General features: G+C 38.2%; 2 protein-coding genes across 4 annotated transcripts; one reads left to right on the top strand and one right to left on the bottom strand.

The window, feature by feature from the left end:
• Positions 1-177: 177 nt before the first annotated feature.
• Positions 178-5,156, bottom strand: dusp22b (dual specificity phosphatase 22b). The gene is made up of 7 exons (XM_053329953.1): positions 5,003-5,156; positions 3,967-4,000; positions 3,780-3,862; positions 2,978-3,027; positions 1,907-1,981; positions 621-792; positions 178-501 (listed from the first exon to the last, which is right to left on the bottom strand). The coding sequence occupies exons 1-7, from the start codon at positions 5,021-5,023 to the stop codon at positions 367-369; spliced, it is 570 nt and encodes a 189-aa protein (XP_053185928.1). The 5' UTR covers positions 5,024-5,156; the 3' UTR covers positions 178-366.
• Positions 5,157-7,424: 2,268 nt separating this feature from the next.
• On the top strand, positions 7,425-13,318 carry ripk1l (receptor (TNFRSF)-interacting serine-threonine kinase 1, like). 3 transcript variants are annotated; one of them, XM_053330228.1, is made up of 11 exons: positions 7,425-7,509; positions 7,840-8,002; positions 9,010-9,166; positions 9,331-9,468; positions 9,565-9,796; positions 9,981-10,130; positions 10,719-10,795; positions 10,942-11,017; positions 11,182-11,808; positions 11,939-12,088; positions 12,613-13,318. In XM_053330228.1, the coding sequence occupies exons 2-11, from the start codon at positions 7,842-7,844 to the stop codon at positions 12,906-12,908; spliced, it is 2,064 nt and encodes a 687-aa protein (XP_053186203.1). In that variant the 5' UTR covers positions 7,425-7,509; positions 7,840-7,841; the 3' UTR covers positions 12,909-13,318. The 3 variants fall into 3 exon arrangements, with proteins under 3 accessions (XP_053186203.1, XP_053186201.1, XP_053186202.1); XM_053330226.1 differs by having other exon boundaries at positions 12,589-13,318; XM_053330227.1 differs by lacking the exon at positions 7,425-7,509 and having other exon boundaries at positions 7,569-8,002; positions 12,589-13,318.
• Positions 13,319-17,001: the final 3,683 nt, after the last annotated feature.

Genomic DNA, 17,001 nt, shown 5'->3' with positions numbered 1-17,001 from the left:
TCTTATCACCTTCAATATGACAGCCCACCGACTAACAATCTCACAACACACTTGACTCCTTTTATTTCACAATTTGAAATCGTAGCAACACTGTACAAAACACACAGTTGGAAATTTTATATTATTATTATATATTTAAATTAGAAAACAAAAAAAACAGCAGCAGATGCATGAATTAATTTATGAAAAATAATGTGTGCTGTATGTTTGAATTGGATCTCTCTCCATTGTACGTGTCCATGATTTTTACTTGATCAAGTAGCCATGAGAGTAGTCCACTCCAGAGCACATTACATTTCTGGACAGGTCCAGAATACGATAGCATGACTAGGGGGTATAAGCCTCCAGGTTGAGCTGCGAAAGATCTCAGATACCTCCAGGTGGGGTAGATGCCTGTTTTTCCACACCTTTGACTTTGGAGGCTCTGGCAAGCAAGTCACGTATATCAGCTTCATCATCGAGGGGGCTGTCCTTATATTCCTTCCTTAGCCACTCTCTGAACTATAGGAGAAGAAAAACTGTTTATTTGATAACAATGTAAAGAATTTTACAATATGTGCAACACTGATAATGTACTATCTGAGCCAACTCTGTAATGCAGGGGGTTTTTCAAGGCTGACCTGATCAGCTTGAGTAGCCTCGAACTCCTGAAGCTGCCGCTGGAAGCCCAAGTTAGGGCCAGCACAGGGTCGGGCCACCCTCACCGCAGCCAGTGCCTCCTGCCAACCCAGTCCTGTCACGGTCATAATGTATGCTACCACTAGGGTGACACTACGAGACACACCTGCCAAACTGCACAAAAAAAGTGAAGGCAAAAGAGTGTGATGCATAAAGTTTAACTGTTAGACTTCATGATAAGCATCATTTTCAGTTTACTCGCATGTGAGCATCCTGGTTATGATTATGATTTTTCACAGTTTTTCCCCTTTTCCACAGGAGTCTGGATAAAGTAGTATTCTGTTAGAAACCTTATCCAAGTTCCTGATCAATCTCTGACATGTTCACAGATGTGTCCTCAACTGAAGCTGCACAGTATTCAGCATATTATTAACATGTAATGATGGTCCACATGCAGAAATAAAAGTCAAAATGACATCATAGTGACACAGAGGATATATTTAAGTGTTGCCTTCCATTACCAAAGATTAGATATAGAAACTCAATCCAGCAGAATGGGAGAATGGCCCAGGCAGACAGAAACTAAACTGAAATGGTCTTTAACTGTTGATCTTGTATCTTAGTTGGTGCAGTAATGACAGAGTTGCTAGATGTAGAAGAGTGAAAGACACACCAGCACCAACATAGACAACCAGGATTATATTAAAGCCATGTAAAGAGGAATATAAATAACTCTACACTTAATGGAAACAATGTGTCCTGAATGTTGTATAAATGCACAGTATGACAGCTGAAGCTTGAAAACACCTAGTCTTCTCACCTCTATAAAGTACATATTTGAATGCATTTTCATTCTTTGACTGAGACATATAGAGTAGATAAATCTGTGGATATGCAAATCTTATAAATACCCACTTGTTCCCCTATTTTTCTGAGAAGACCCTAACCAAATATAACTTTCCCCTGTGAACATATGGTCAGCTACCCCACAACACAAACACAATGTGGTCTTGGTACTGTACTCTGTTTTGGGAAGTTCAAGAATAGGCTTTTGCTTATCATTTAATCTCCTCTGTGCTGCAGTTACACATGGGTTCACTTGTGTACATGATAATAGTTGTTTTCCAGTTCTAGATGAACTGTATATTTATATTTAAGCATTATTGTGCTTCAATTATAAGACAGATGTTCGAGTTTGCATGCTTAAACAGAACATATGGTTACAACAGCCTGTATGAGTGAACCTTGATTCGAAATCTGAAGATATAACATGCAGTATTTCTCTCACCAGTGAACAAGACAGCCTTCTCCTTTCACACGGGACTCATGCATGAATATTATACTTTGTTTAAAGTGCTGCGTCCTGTGGAGTATAAGAAAACGCATGTTATAATAGGTCATGACCACATTAAGCCATTATGAGAATGCAAGAACTGCAGCAAAAGCCGTCACTACCTGTTGCTATTTTGTCTTCACTGACACTTACATGTCCTATACGAATCTAAAGAAGAACACAGGACTGGTTGTCTACAGTGTGTGTGTGTTTTTTTGTATGTGGTGTGTCTATGTTTTTGCACCTGACTTGTCACACCCTCTCGTTTCTTATCCTGGACGGATCAGGATGAGGGTGTGCTCATCTTAGGTTTGAGATACTTGGTGTCATATTTCACATTTCCAACACCACTATGAACTTTAGAGGTGTGAAGCAAGTGGGGCAACAAGGGTGACAAGAGAATTAATGTGCATATGTATGTGTGTGTGTGTGTGTGTGTGTGTGTGTGTGTGTGTGTGTGTGTGTGTGTGTGTGTGAATTTGTTCATTCCTATATGTGTGAGTGTGTGAAAAGGGGGTACATATAAATAGAGGCACAGCACCAACCATCATGCTAAAGCTGCAGAACTGAGCTGTGAGACTTCCTTCCTGACAAAAGACGAGAAAGTCTGAAACACAAATTTGGCCACAAAAGATTTCTATGTGTGTGCATTTGGATGTGTGTATGTGTCCAAACCAAGGCATCCCCTGGTTTGATAAAATGCATCACCCTTGATTTTTCTTCCCCAGTCTTTCACATCACATATAAAACAACTTGGACGTGTTTGTACAGTTTATGCATACACATAAAAAAAAACAACCATGCACCATTAAGTGTTACTGTGATCTAATCAAATAAGTCCACATTTAAATGTTGAGCTTGTGAAAGCATATCATTTACACGTTAGCTTGAAGAAAATGAACCTCAGACGCCCACACAATTCAGCCTGAAATGGATGTGGTACACCCCCCCCCCACCCCACCCCCCTCCCTTGCATTGTTCTGTGCTGTGTTGCTGTGTTTCTGTGCTGCACATTTTGGTACTTACAGGTTTTGTGTGGGCAGGTCAGCTGCTGAAATGCAGAGATAGGTCATCTCCTGAAGAGAGAAAGTATACTAGTTACCGGTCACCTGTCAGCAGTCACTTGTTTGAATGTATTTAACACAAATCGATAACAGCAGGTTATAAATACCACTGCACATGAACACTCATCACGTTTCAGTATGTGTGAATTGCTGGTGGTGAACATTGGCCACGCTACTGTATGTTGAAAGAAAAAAAGCTACAATTTTAAATCACATTTGTCCATGTCCACTTGGAAAATGACATCAAAACTGAAAACAGAAGTTACATTTTTACATGCAGCTATTAGAGAAACTTCACATCAAAATCAATAACCTTCAAAAAATAATGAAGCAAAACTATGCAGTCCACAGTGGCTGAAACAAGAACAACCGCCTACTCTCAAACCCACGCATGCACACAGCTCAGCACATTGGCCAAACCAACTGCTGCTGATTGGCGTTTTTCATGAAACTCTAAGAATCACATGAGTAAGAAACTCTATTGCTTATTGTTTACTCATTCTGCACAGACAACTGCTTGCTCAGGAAAGAGCACTACTGGCGGCCAATAAGGCACCTCTCTTCCTGATCGACCTGACAGACCGGTATATTTCACAGTCTCTGAGTACAGGTCACGTCGTACACTGTACTAGTACGCCTTGAGGGTCTCAGCAAATCAGATCTGTTTAGCCTGATGTGCTCAATTACACTGATAAAAAAATGTATGAGAAACTGAAGATGTGCAGTGTGATAGATGCAGGAGGGGACAAAGATGTTGCTCTCACCTGGAGGATAGGAGCTGCACTGTCATGGATGGACAGGATGTGTGTGATGTTGTTCCTGGCTAACTGTTCTCTGTCTCTTGCATCTGACATACAAAAACAAACACCACAAACATTAACAGTGACGTTGTGCTGTTATACAGTCTAATAAACTAAAAAATCAACATGACAAAAATACTTTTCGATTCACCTTTGAAATTTCCCAAGTATAAGTCAGGCAGGACCTAAAAGAACAGAGAATATATGTATAGATTTAAAGCTGACATGATGGATGCATTATTGATATAGTGAAGTGGTACAACAGCTGACTCAAAACGTCACCATATGAGGTGATTATTAGATATAACTATTGGATTGGAAGACTTTTAGCTGACTAAAAAACGTTAACTATAATATCTGCTGTGGGTGGTTGGGGGTTACTAAGTACTGTACGGTATCAATCTACTGCAGATGTCCCAATGATTTATTTATTCATTTTTGTTCAATTCATGACATAAAAATAACTAAGCATTAATGCCTGCTGAAATTATAGTGTTTTATGTTCCATATCCTAGAGCAATGATTCTCAGACGTTTTCACATCAAGGACCCCTTACAGACAGAAATCATGCCACAGATGCCCATCTGAGAAGATTTTTTCTGTTTTATTGCAGTATTTTATTACAGTAAGTGTCTGAAACCCATGACCAAAAATGGTCATACATTCTGACATTTTGTTACTTATGGGTGGATTATAGTGAATATAAATGATTCCCCTTTTTTTAATGAGGGCCACCTGGAACCTCCTCAAGGACCATCTGGGGTCCCTGGATCCCACTTTGAGAAGCACTGTCCTACAGGCTGTCTTTACATATTTTTCATTTTTTTTAAAAAATCAACAAAATATGAGATTTGTCAAGGGGTGTCCAAACTTTTGCATACAACTGTAGCCAGTTGTTCAATTCTGTGCCTGCATGTGATTAGCTGAATAACTAATTGATCAGATGAATAACTAATTGATCAGACAAACCAAAGGTAAAGGTAAAATATATATTTAGACCACTTAAGTTAAGGCGGTTATAGTTAATTCTTTGGAACAAGACACGTCAAAATATATGTTTTATAACTATGCAACGAGATGCAACTTTTAACTGTGATTTTAAAAAATCCTAAATCTGTCAAGAGACTCCGGCGACCAACCGTGTGTGCCCTCCTGAGTAAAGCGCATTCAACAGATGAAAATCATACCTTATTGATGCCATTACCCATGTTGAAAGACGGCGTCACAAAAGACTAATGGACTGAAATGCTGCTCCGTGTTTCCTTAAGGGTAAAATGAGAACCTAGTCAGTGGTTTGACGGCTTCCCAAACCCGCTGTAGGGGCACATAACAAGCAAGAGCTCCGCGTCCGAGAGAGTCGAGCAGTGCTGCCAAAGCTGCCCGTGTTGAATGCTGGGATTTGTAGTTTGCTGATGTAAGGAAAGCTGCTTTTATGGTTTTCGTGTGTAGCGTGTGTACAGGTGTGGACTAAACCCATCCTGGATTTGTAGTTGGATATGATGAGAATTCCCATAGCTTGTCTACTGGCTCCACGCAAGCTAATACCTAACCCTAAAATACATTTTAAAAATACAAGGGTCGACATACCAGAACAAAATTAGCCAAGCACCTGTGTGAATATGGCTCCTCAAGTAAGCTGGTTAAGTTTTCACTTCTTGCAAATATGGCAGTATTGTGTGTTCATTTTAGGATACATTTAATTGTCAAGCTTGAGTTTTTGGCAGGATTTTGATATAATTCTAAATATATTGTAATGTGTACAGTGTGCAAAGTGATAAGGGAGATATGTTTCAGAGAAGGTCATTGCCTAAATTCTGAAGGGTTGATAACTCTTATGAATACTGTTATAATTAAATTCTTTGCAGCCTCTGTCAGAAGAGGAAGAGTCTAATGGTTTTTGTGGCAGACATGTAATTCCAAGCCTAGCACACTGTTACAGGAAGAGAGGAACTAATACTTCCTAAAAACAACTACGTGGCCTCTCAACACTTCACCCCTGTTCATTATCGACAGTTTCGCAATTTCCCAAATCCATTATTATATTTACTGTTGCAATTTAGTTGTACATGAATGTATTTTAGAGGTCACAGGGTTGCTTTAGGCCTCCAACAGTCTTTAACCATGCCTCACCAAATGATTGCACCTGCCTGTTCTGTACTGATTAGTGTCACATCCTAAATGTCATCAACAGGAAGTACTGATACCCACTGCCCATATTGACAGCACACAACACTACACCACATGCTGTGGTTGGTTTAACTTCCTGGAGCTTTGTTGTTGTTCTGTATGGAGCAGCGTTTGACCATCAGAATGACATGAATAGGAAGAGGTGTCTACAGCAAATATTTGGCTAAACACAGTGTTTTACATAGTGAGGTGGCCTTTTGTATTGCCACTGCAATTGGAAAAGCTTGACGTGACCTGGAGAGCACCCCTATTCTTTTTGCCTGTTGTTTCAGTTTCATATTTAAAATACAACTGAAAGGTTTAATGATGAACTTGTCTATAATGGCGACTGCTTCTAAGTTGAATACCTGGAATAAATGTATTCATACATCATACAGAATATGTCTAAACAACTGTTGCTTAGATTGAATGTTAATGCACATTTAATTTCACTGGGTATTTAGTGGTAGGTCAAGGTAATCAAAACTATTCTTCAAACTATTTTAATTGTGGATGAAAAGTAGTTTTAATGGAATTAGCTAATATTATTCATCAGTTTGTTTGTTCTGTCTATTACACTTCTCAGTGAACTGTGAAGTGACTAGGGCTGAGGAGAATAACCTGTAGATTACCAGCAATAGGCATCAATTATAGAAAAAGAAAAATGAACATGTGCAAACCAGAAAACCAAGACAACAAGACAGGTAAATACGATACTGCTTTGTTGTGGCTTTAGTGTGCAAAAGGAGGAATTTATAGTGTGAGTATTCACAGATAGGCTGCCCAAAATGTAGGTCTACATGTCGTACATCGCCCACGCTGTCAGAGGCTACAATTCAGGTGGTTTCCCACTTGAGTTTCACATAAACGCTTGTTTTATCAATGAATCTGTACTTTTTTTTTTTAATTAAAAATGGACAAGGATGTCATTTTAGCTGTGCTACTTTAATTAGTAATGGGAAAATAAGTTGGTGTGCTTCCAAAACCTTAAAATTATTATAGTTTTCTTCCTCATTCTTCCGTTTTCTTTGACAGTTGTGGTCCTGGCTGGTGTATAGATGAAAAAATCTGGAGGTCAAGACAATGAAGACAATATCATCATAAAATCTTAAATGGATACACGTTTCAGGTGTGCTACAGTTGTCATTAATGGTTATTAGTCTGTAATAATTGATGCCGCCAATAGGTGGCGACAGTGTAACATGACAAGAATCACAATCGTGCAGCGCAGCGGACCAGTGGAATCTACGGTCTATGAGTGGAATATGCATTTTAAAGCCCCATTTGACATGAAGTTGGTAAAGAATTGGCTTTAAAAATGGCATCCTCCATTAAATATCCCCTTATTTAATGTTCACGCATTTTCTACCACGGAAGCCTGCAGCAGCTAACCATCCTGCTCTGGTATCGACTTGTTGGGCTGATTGTAGTTTTTCATCCTGTCCGGTTACACTTTTTTACAGTCAGACGTTGAGAAATTCCCGGAACTACACTTAAAGTCCCATACTTGGACTTCACAGCACGTTTGGTAATTGTTTTACTCTAGAGTCTAGTATCACTATTATGTAATGTTGTTGTTTTGTTGTTTGGGGGAGGGGGGTGAAGAGTTTGGTTAACGTTACGACAGCTAGCTAACGCTAAGTTTGTATTGTTTCTGAAACTTGGCTAGACCTGACTGACGTTGCCTAACATTTGTTTTCATCTTTCTGGATGACTGAGTCGCCTCTTGGCTCATTTCACTTAACTCCTCAGCTTGTTTGTATTGGGTATCTATCAGCTAACAGGTTTTATCCCCAATGTTATGAGTGTTTCTGAGCTCGATGTCACGTCCAGCTGTGTTAATGTGACTTCTGTACAGATATGGCCACCGCGCCAGATTCTTCACTTCATATGAGATCCACTGATCTGATCAAAAAAGAAGCCCTGGACTATGGAGGATTTGGGGAAGTTTATCTCTGCTACCATGCGACCCTGGGCCAGGTGGTGTTAAAGACTTTGTATACAGGCCCTCTTCGTAACGAGTAAGTTGTCTGTGTCTATTATTGCAAAGACTGTGCTGGGTATTCCCCCTCTCCTAAATTGTAACTTGAATCATGTGCCCGGCAGGACATTTAAGATAGATTCTCAGATCAGCTTGGTGATGTTTTTACTCTTTTGATCATGATATAGCTGGCATATTTGCAATGTGTTATTACATACAGGGAAGAATGTAAAACGATTAATAGGGGAGAAAAAAAAACGAATAAGAAATGCGGATGTAGGTCCAACATCCGTTTTTCAGAACCATCAACTTTTCTGTAAACGCAGTATTTAGATTTACAGCATTTCCCTCAAAAAGTGCATTCTTTTTTTTATTATTGCTGCCTTGATGCGGCCATGATATTTCACATTAACATATCCCATGTGTTCAGTAAGGATGTACCAATCCTGTCTTTTCTATCCTGATACAGATTTTATAGCTATAGGAAACTGCAGATAGTTATTTCAAATCTCTGCTTGAATGGGAATCATGTAGCTTTTCTAGACTTTTGAAATGTAATCAGACTGAATGGACCAAATTCTGATAGTGGAAGGAGTCATTTTCAGGGGTTGTTACAGACATTTCTTTCCCAACATAAAATCTATGGGGGGGAATGTATTTTTGGCCAATTTGTCAAATTTGCTTCAAAGTCCATCTCTGTTCCTGTATCCAGTTCTCTTCATACATCCATGATATAAAGATGGACCAAACTTAAATACGCAACGTCACGTCAATTAAATTTTTTTTATTTTTCTGTCATTTTAAGTCATTTTTAATATGCTGATGTTTGTGAAAGTGCTAATTTTTCAAATAGGATCTTTTGCTTAGCGGTAGGAAGTGGAGATGCATTGTCCATATTTACATACAGTTAATGGTTCAAACTAATTCACTTTATTTTATCTGTGCATCCCTATTACCTGACTCTAAGCCCATTGTAAGACTGAACATGATGCTCCTTTTATCACTTATACTATATGTAGCTTTCTCTTTATTATCTATACTTTCCAGGGAGAGTAAAAGGTCACTGCTGGAGGAGGGGAACATTATGGCAAGCCTGAACCATGAGCGGGTGGTGAAGTTGCTGGGTGTGATCATGGAGGATAGAGACTGCTCTCTAGTCTTGGAGCTCATACCCAGGGGCAACCTCTTGGTCATGTTAGAGCAGGTTAGCAGGTTTATTATATGTACTAACACTACAGAGGAAAAGATTAATGAGTGTCTGTCTACTAGTTTTCATACTTTACATAGTTTGCAGCTTTAACCTACTCGTCTAAGAGTACTTTTTTTTATATGAATTGAAGTATGAATATTTTTTATCTGTATTCTTAGGTCTCTGTGCCAGTGTCCATCAAAGGCAGGATAATCTTTGAAATTTTGGAAGGGATGGTGTACCTTACAGACAAACGCGTCATACACAAGGACCTCAAGCCAGAAAACATTTTAGTGGACAAAGATTTTCACATCAAGGTATATTGCAACTGTTACCCATGAAACGTAATGATTCTGGTTCAATATGAATATACAGTCATGATAATCAAAGGAAGTTTTCCCTGTTCTTTGTAGATTGCAGACCTCGGCCTCGCCACCTGCCACACATGGAGCAAACTCACAAAGGAGGAGTCTCGCAGGAAGAGCCGTATGGGCCGAACAGCCGGTGTGAGAGGTGCAGGGACTCTGAGTTACATGGCTCCTGAACACCTGGAGAGTATACATACACCCTCCACTGAGAAATCTGACGTCTACAGCTTTGCAATTGTGGTTTGGGTTATCCTCACATGTGAAGAGCCATATCCGAGTGAGTTGGGCTGCAAAAACCTGTTAAATAAGCCAGATTATATTCATTTATCAGATTGACAGTGAATTAATATAGGACCATCTGTATTACTGTCATATTGCTATTTTTATAGACTAAATGGCTTAGAGTTGGGTAAAACTCATGCATCTGCAGGCATCTAAAGTATGTATGTTTTTATGTCCAGATGCCAGGAGTGAAGACCATATCAGCCAGTGTGTCCGCAATGGAGAAAGACCAGCAGAGAACCTTATTCCAGACAACACTCCTGCAGAGATAATTGACCTAATGAAGAGATGCTGGGATGGCAGTCCGCAGAAAAGGCCAACATTTAAAGGTATGCTTTTTGTGTGTGTGTGTGTGTGTGTGTGTGTGTGTGTGTGTGTGTGTGTGTGTGTGTGTGTGTGTGTGTGTGTTATAAGGAATAAAGCAAGTGTTCCAGTGAATATCAGTAGAACATAGTCCGATGATGCTAATGAATCCAAACATTGTATTTAATGTTAAATGTTTAGTTTCTCTGCAGCTAATCTGCATCCTAAAGATACACTGTTGTAAGAGGCTTTATTATTGCTGCTATTGAATGAAAGCTTAAAATATTGAAAATCTTACTGTTTTATGAATTACAAAACGCAGGGTGCCACTATAATCAGATTTTTTTTGAAAATGTACAGTAAAATATTTACGGATTTTATTATCAACATCTCTGCCATAATCTCAAGGTTCTGAATATTTGTGTCAGAGTGTACCTGACAAAAATGTAGTTCTTTAATTCCAAAAAAGATTTGCACAACAGTGTATTTCTTTTTCAACTAGTTGTCAATATGGAGTAAAAGCACCTACAAATATTATTGTTTTTCTTCTCACATGACCCATTGTCTTTGATGCAAGTTGTCTGCTTATCCTCTTCTTCCGTTTTTTGTGGCAGAGGGCTATGACTCATTTCTTCGTTTCTACACGGAAAAGCTTGAACCAAATGTAGAGGCAGACTTACTTCGTCTGAGGGTAAATACATTTGCTTTAGGAAATTATGTTATTATTTTGTCTTGTATGCACAGTGAAGACACTACGTGATAGATTTTAAAGTGAAATTAAGGTCAAATGAATAATGATTCTAAGTACATGATATCATGATTCGTCTTTTTATGAAGGAAATGTATGAAGGCCCAGAAGAATTTGTTGAGAAGATGAAATCTTTATCACTGACCTGTGGATGTTATTCAGCAGGTGAGCATTGTTGGTAATCTTGACAGCCTGGAAATACACTTATTAAAGTCCACCTTTTGCTGCATGTTATTACATTAAATGTTATAAATGCTCTGAAAACTTGATGAATTGTTGAAAAGGACTGAGTAGCTTTAATTGCATCAACCTCTCTTCTCCTCTTGAAGACAGCCCAGCTCCTTTGATGAGTTCAGACAGAAATATATCTGTCCCAGTTGAAGCTAGTATTGAGGACCTGAATGGTATCCAATGCGAGCTAGCCGTGGAGTCAATGGAGCATCACATTCAGACAGATGCAAAGGCGGTCAGCAGCCCTTCAGCTGTTGAGGAGAAACTGGATCGGGAGTTGAAGTACCACAAGTATGGCAGCTATAGCTGTGAGGAGCAGCCTGACCCTATCAATGGCTACTATCAGAACAATAATTTCCTGCCAAACCACCTTAGTTGTTCAGATAATAATGTTAGGCAACCAGATCAAGACAGACCCTACAATGTCTCCTCTGTCCATTCCTGGACAAAAGCTGAGGCAGTGCAGCCAACCAGCCAAGAAGAGCCCTGGCATCACGCTATTGCTGGTCTCCATGATTCCATGACGTCCTGCACACCTACACCATCCCACTTGCCTATGTCTGCCAGCACCCCTTCTCTACAACACTTTAACCAGCAGCATCCATATTCCCACTATGACCGCCAACAGTCCTGCCCGGCTTACCCAGTGTCTGATACAGCTGCCCCTGACATCACTCCTGGACGTCTCTTGGCCTCTTCCAAGAGTGCCTCGCTACAAGATCCAGGTACATCTTCGTCTTCGTCATCATCGTCTGTTTGATAAAGAGTTTTTTTTAGAAAACTATGACAGCTGCTTTTGTCACCTTTGACTGGCATGTACTGGAATGACTGTGTTTATGTATTTATTTGTTCCAGGATCTCTTTTCATTCAGAATGCCAGGGGGATCCAGATTGGCAACAACAACACGCTGAGTATCCTAGGTTACGAGTCTACCTGTAGTTCATTATCAACAGGTGCTAACAGCTCAGCTAACTCTTCCATCAAAGAAGCCATTCAGAAATATGGTAAATCATAACACATTTAAATATCAAATTATATCAATTAATAGATTGTTTTTGCTATAGAATGTGTATAATGCTAATCGTAATGCCCCAGATCCCCTGTCTGACTACAAAAGTTAAAAACCCAAAGATATTCAGTGACTATAATATATTATGGAGAGAAGCATACAATTCTCAATTTTGAGAAGATAAAATCAGAGAACATTAGTTGTTTTGCTTGGAAAAATCACTAAAGTAATTATTTGAATATAAAAAAAAAGTGTTTGATTTCATTTTCTGTCTATGGACTAATTGATTAATCAACTAATCATTTCAGCTCTACTAATCACTCATAAGCAGTACTGCATACAGTAGATATACAATATTACACAATTTTAGGGGCCAGGTGAGAGCAACAGTTTCCTTGCCTAAAATAATTTCTAGATCAACAATTAGTGTTAAACTTCAACCAATCTATGATTAGAGTTGAAAAAATGGTTGCCCATTTATTGCTCACTCACTAGATTTACCTTCACGGTTTCATTCAGAGGATCATGCTGTGACTGAGGAGCACCTGGATCTGCTGAGGGATAACATCGGGAACAAATGGAAGCGATGTGCGCGGGGCCTGGGTCTGACCAATGTGGAAATAGAGACCATTGAACACGACTACTACCGTGATGGCCTGCCAGAGATGGTGCACCAGATGCTGGAACGGTGGAAAATGAAGGAGGGAAGTATTGGCTGTACAATTGGGAAGCTGTGTCGGGCCCTGGAAGGCAAAGTAAAGGTAGATGTCATCCAGAAAATATTGGACAACTGCAGTTCCTTCTCCAAGATCTGATAAACTTGGCTCACTTGGTAGATTTGCCACATTCCCTCCAAATGACTTTCTGACTATGATGCTTCTGGAGCTATCATGAATTTAAAGTGGTTGGTTTAAACAAATCTCTCAAACCAAATCGCATTTTTTCTTGTTCCCTAGCCTTTATGACTTTATGTGCCGAGGTTTTGAGATACCATCTCTACACTGCCCCCAATACATTCAAAGTAAATGGAATTCCGTTTGTGCTGCCTAAGGCACTGAAAGATGTCATACATAACTTGCTTTTTTCATAGAGACAATTTCTCTCAATGCTTACTTCACACTCATGTGACAGTTGGCAAGCTTGAATTGCATTTTCAACTGCACCATTTTATTCTTTCAAACTTATCTTTATGAGCTGACAGTTTCTCATTGTTCATTTTGTAATTTACTATGAATAGATAATGACCTAAATCATTTGTTTTTCTCATCTATGTGCAAGTAAATACGACAATAAATATGTCAAAATGAAAATTATAAACAATATTTTAAGACAAATACTGTCAAACGTGTTACATCAATTTCTGTACTGTCAAACATACAGAAATTGTATTATGTGATGGCATTATGGAAAAGTCATCCAGTTTGTACAGTTAATGTAGGGGGCTGCAAGTAGTGTACTAAACATTTATTCCAGCAAAAACACATTCTCCAATCACATAACAGGTAGTCAGTGAACCTCTAAGAAGCTCAGTAGTTATAAGTGAAAAAAAAGCAGATTGTACAAAATAATGAAAGCCATAATGCAATATTCCACAAATAATGTGTATTATTGTTGTCAGCCCTGTGTTTATTAGGGGTCAATACATAGTGTGTTCATGAGTAAATCAAACTCCTGATTCGTATTAATCGATGCGTTTATGTATTCCCATTAATGTTATTTCCCCAAATTACTGTAAAACAAAAGAGTGCCTTAACTTTTATATAGCCACAGTGTGTAGATTTGCTGTAATAATATGTATCTTCAGATTCATGAGATGTTACACTGCACTGTATCAAGCATTTTGTGTTAGGGTAGAGTCAAGCCTTACCAAACCCGGATCATCTGAAATGCTGTGTTTTTACATTTTTTAATAAATTGTGTGTGTATATGTTTGTAAAAATGTCAAAGCGAATGTGTATTACATGTATTTGATAGATTACACCACACAATCGGTTATGTTTCTAGGTCAGTGTTTCCTTATTGACTATTGATATCAATATACTGTAGGCTTGGGCGGTATGTATTTTTTCACAACATACCTTCCTGACATTTTATCGGGTAATAAAACAAAACTTAAAAGCTGAGCTGCTGTCGATAGGAGTCACTGTAGCATGTATGATAACAGTATTGTTTAGTAGTGATGCGCGGATCAGGATTTTTAATTTTTAACCCCTTATGAAAGTCAATCCGCACCGTCTGGCCTGTCTTAATCTACCACCCAAACTGACCCACAAACCTCCATCTACACAGAAAATACGAGTTTATGGTTTAGGTAAGGCAAACATAATTAACTCTCTCTTACCTGTTCACCTTGTGCCACGGCGGAGAAACAGCTGAATAAACGTCAGGGACAAAGTTACTGTAGGCCACACAATAAATATCAGCTCAAACAAAGAAAAGTCTGGGGAGTTTCATTCACTTCAAACATGATAAAACACGAATAACTCATATTTTTACTAAAGTTTCCAGTGAAGTCAGAACATTTGAAATACTTCTTCTGCAGTCTTCACTCCCTGCGGACTCAACAAGCAGAAATACGGACAGCGCCACTTTGCCATTGTAACCCACTTTGTGGTCGGAAGGGGGATTATATGCTGCATTCAAGTACTACTCGTAAACTCTAGATTTATTCGGAGTTTGTATTTTGACGGTATTGAAAATCATACCGTCGGTATTTCTAAATACCACCATATACCGTGATACCGTTAAAGCCGAGCATACTATATGTTTAAAAACACAAAAACAGTTACAGGGCTGTCACTTCTAAACGTCTGGGACTTGACATCGACCAAATCCAGAGTAGCCTATAGTCATATCCCATTTCCACACGCACCGTATCACTGTATTTATTTACAAAAATGGTTACTAGGCATGCTTAAAAGTGCTTTGAGTGTGCTTAAAGGCAACTGAGAAGCTGCTCACAGCTGGTGAACACAGCATAGTACAAAACAAACAACTAGGAAAAACACTGTGATTGATAGATAGATCAACTTAGTTTTTTCTCTCTATTAAATGAAACTCCACTACACTGTAGAAAGCTCTGCATGTAATAACTAAGACTCTAGTCTGCATACTTAAGCATTTTTCACACGTATATAGAGATATTATTTTATTTTTAAAAGACGGTTTAAAATCACATTTTAATGGACCCTTTAATGTATTTATAGATGTTAGGATAGTATCTTGAGAAAAGTACATTTTTGTCTCACATGTTTTCGCATATCAAACAGCTACTGCTGTTGGTTTTTTTATCTGATGTGTTTAATAATAATCCCTTCACTAAACACAAGAAAATGATAATGTCCATGTGGAGAGATGGACAGACTTTCTCTTAACTATAATTACATCCACTTCCTATCAGATTCAAGGATGCTGTTGAAATGGCACCCTGTTGATGAATAGATAAAATTAAATTAAGTACTTTGGTTAATCAAAAGCTGTACACCTTGTGACATTAGACCTACAACAAAAAACAAGTAATTAAAAAAATGGTAAAACAACAATATTTTAATTAGAGAAAACTGTGGCATACCCATGGGATCAACTGCTACATGCCTGTCATGTTTAGTTTACACATTGGTTTATGCACAATAACATACACTTAATTACAGACAACATGACATTATTCACAGCGGCATCATGTAGGCTGTTATGTTTTGCTTCATTTGTTTCTTTTCCATCTTTTCCTTTTGACAAACTAATGTGTATAGTTTAGTCTTGTCAAGCAATCAAGTAAAGAAATATTATATTTTCACTGTACACATAATAAAGAATTGATTTAAGTTCTTATAATACAGATAAGTATAAACACTATTGTGCAGCACCATAACAATGTTATTACACAGTAGTGTTGTGTTCTACACAGTGTGTATAGATACTTGATTAAGCACCATAAACTATATACCTGCAGTTAAGTGTAAACAATATTTGGCCTGGCATAGTAAAGGAAGTGAAACAGCTTTAGAAATGAGAATCTATTCTCATGTAGATACACTGGTATGTTACTGGAAAAATCAACATAAATAACCACCATTTAGGCCTGACCATGAAAATCACTAAATACACCACAACGTTATACCCATTTTAACAAATTCATGATCCAGGTAAAACCTATGTGAAAGCACTACACTACATATAGTACATTAATAAATGTAACTTCAATGTAGTAACAAGTCATCATTGACTGTCATGCTTTATTCCGAGCCAGTACGAATCCCCGAGGTTGAAGCCTAGTCTTACTAAGATAATGCTAGCAGCAAATTACTATAAAAAATAATATCCAACAGTGTAGTAGATGAGTGGTGGATGTCTCATTAAACTATATCTAAGCAAGCTACAGTGTGCAGACCTTCAAATCTCTTTCTAAAAATAATATCAAGCACTTAGTAAGGTCAACATGTATTTGAACAGTGTTGACAGTGCAGAATGTCAGCTTTAATTTGAGGGTTATGTTAGCCATTTTGGATTAATAGTTGAAATATAACATAAGAGACATACACAAATCATGGTTCTGTAGTTGTCACTGTCAAAATTGGCAATGTCTGGAGATCAGCTTACATGAGACAACTGGAACTATTGCAGATGCATGTATAAACACATTTTTTTTTATTAGGCTGCAGAATTTCAAAAACCAAGCAAGGGGTTTTAAAACTTTCAGAAGGTATCTGAATCTAAATCGGGGCTTAAATGTCTGCTACAGAGTGCTTCAGGTAGGAAATTAATTGATCGTGGCAACATAGGAATGTGTGATAACTCATTCAAAAATATATCAAGATGAAAATATCCTTCAAATTAAAGCTGTCTGTATTTAATCTCTAAGTGTGGAAAAGTCATTCCAGCCAAAGCAATGCACAGTGGGCATTTCTTTTT

The sequence above is a fragment of the Scomber japonicus genome, chromosome 12 (genome assembly GCF_027409825.1).
Source record: "Scomber japonicus isolate fScoJap1 chromosome 12, fScoJap1.pri, whole genome shotgun sequence".
Classification (NCBI taxonomy): Eukaryota; Metazoa; Chordata; class Actinopteri; order Scombriformes; family Scombridae; genus Scomber; species Scomber japonicus.
Note: the sequence above shows the minus strand (reverse complement) of the source record. Positions and strands in the feature narration are given on the sequence as shown.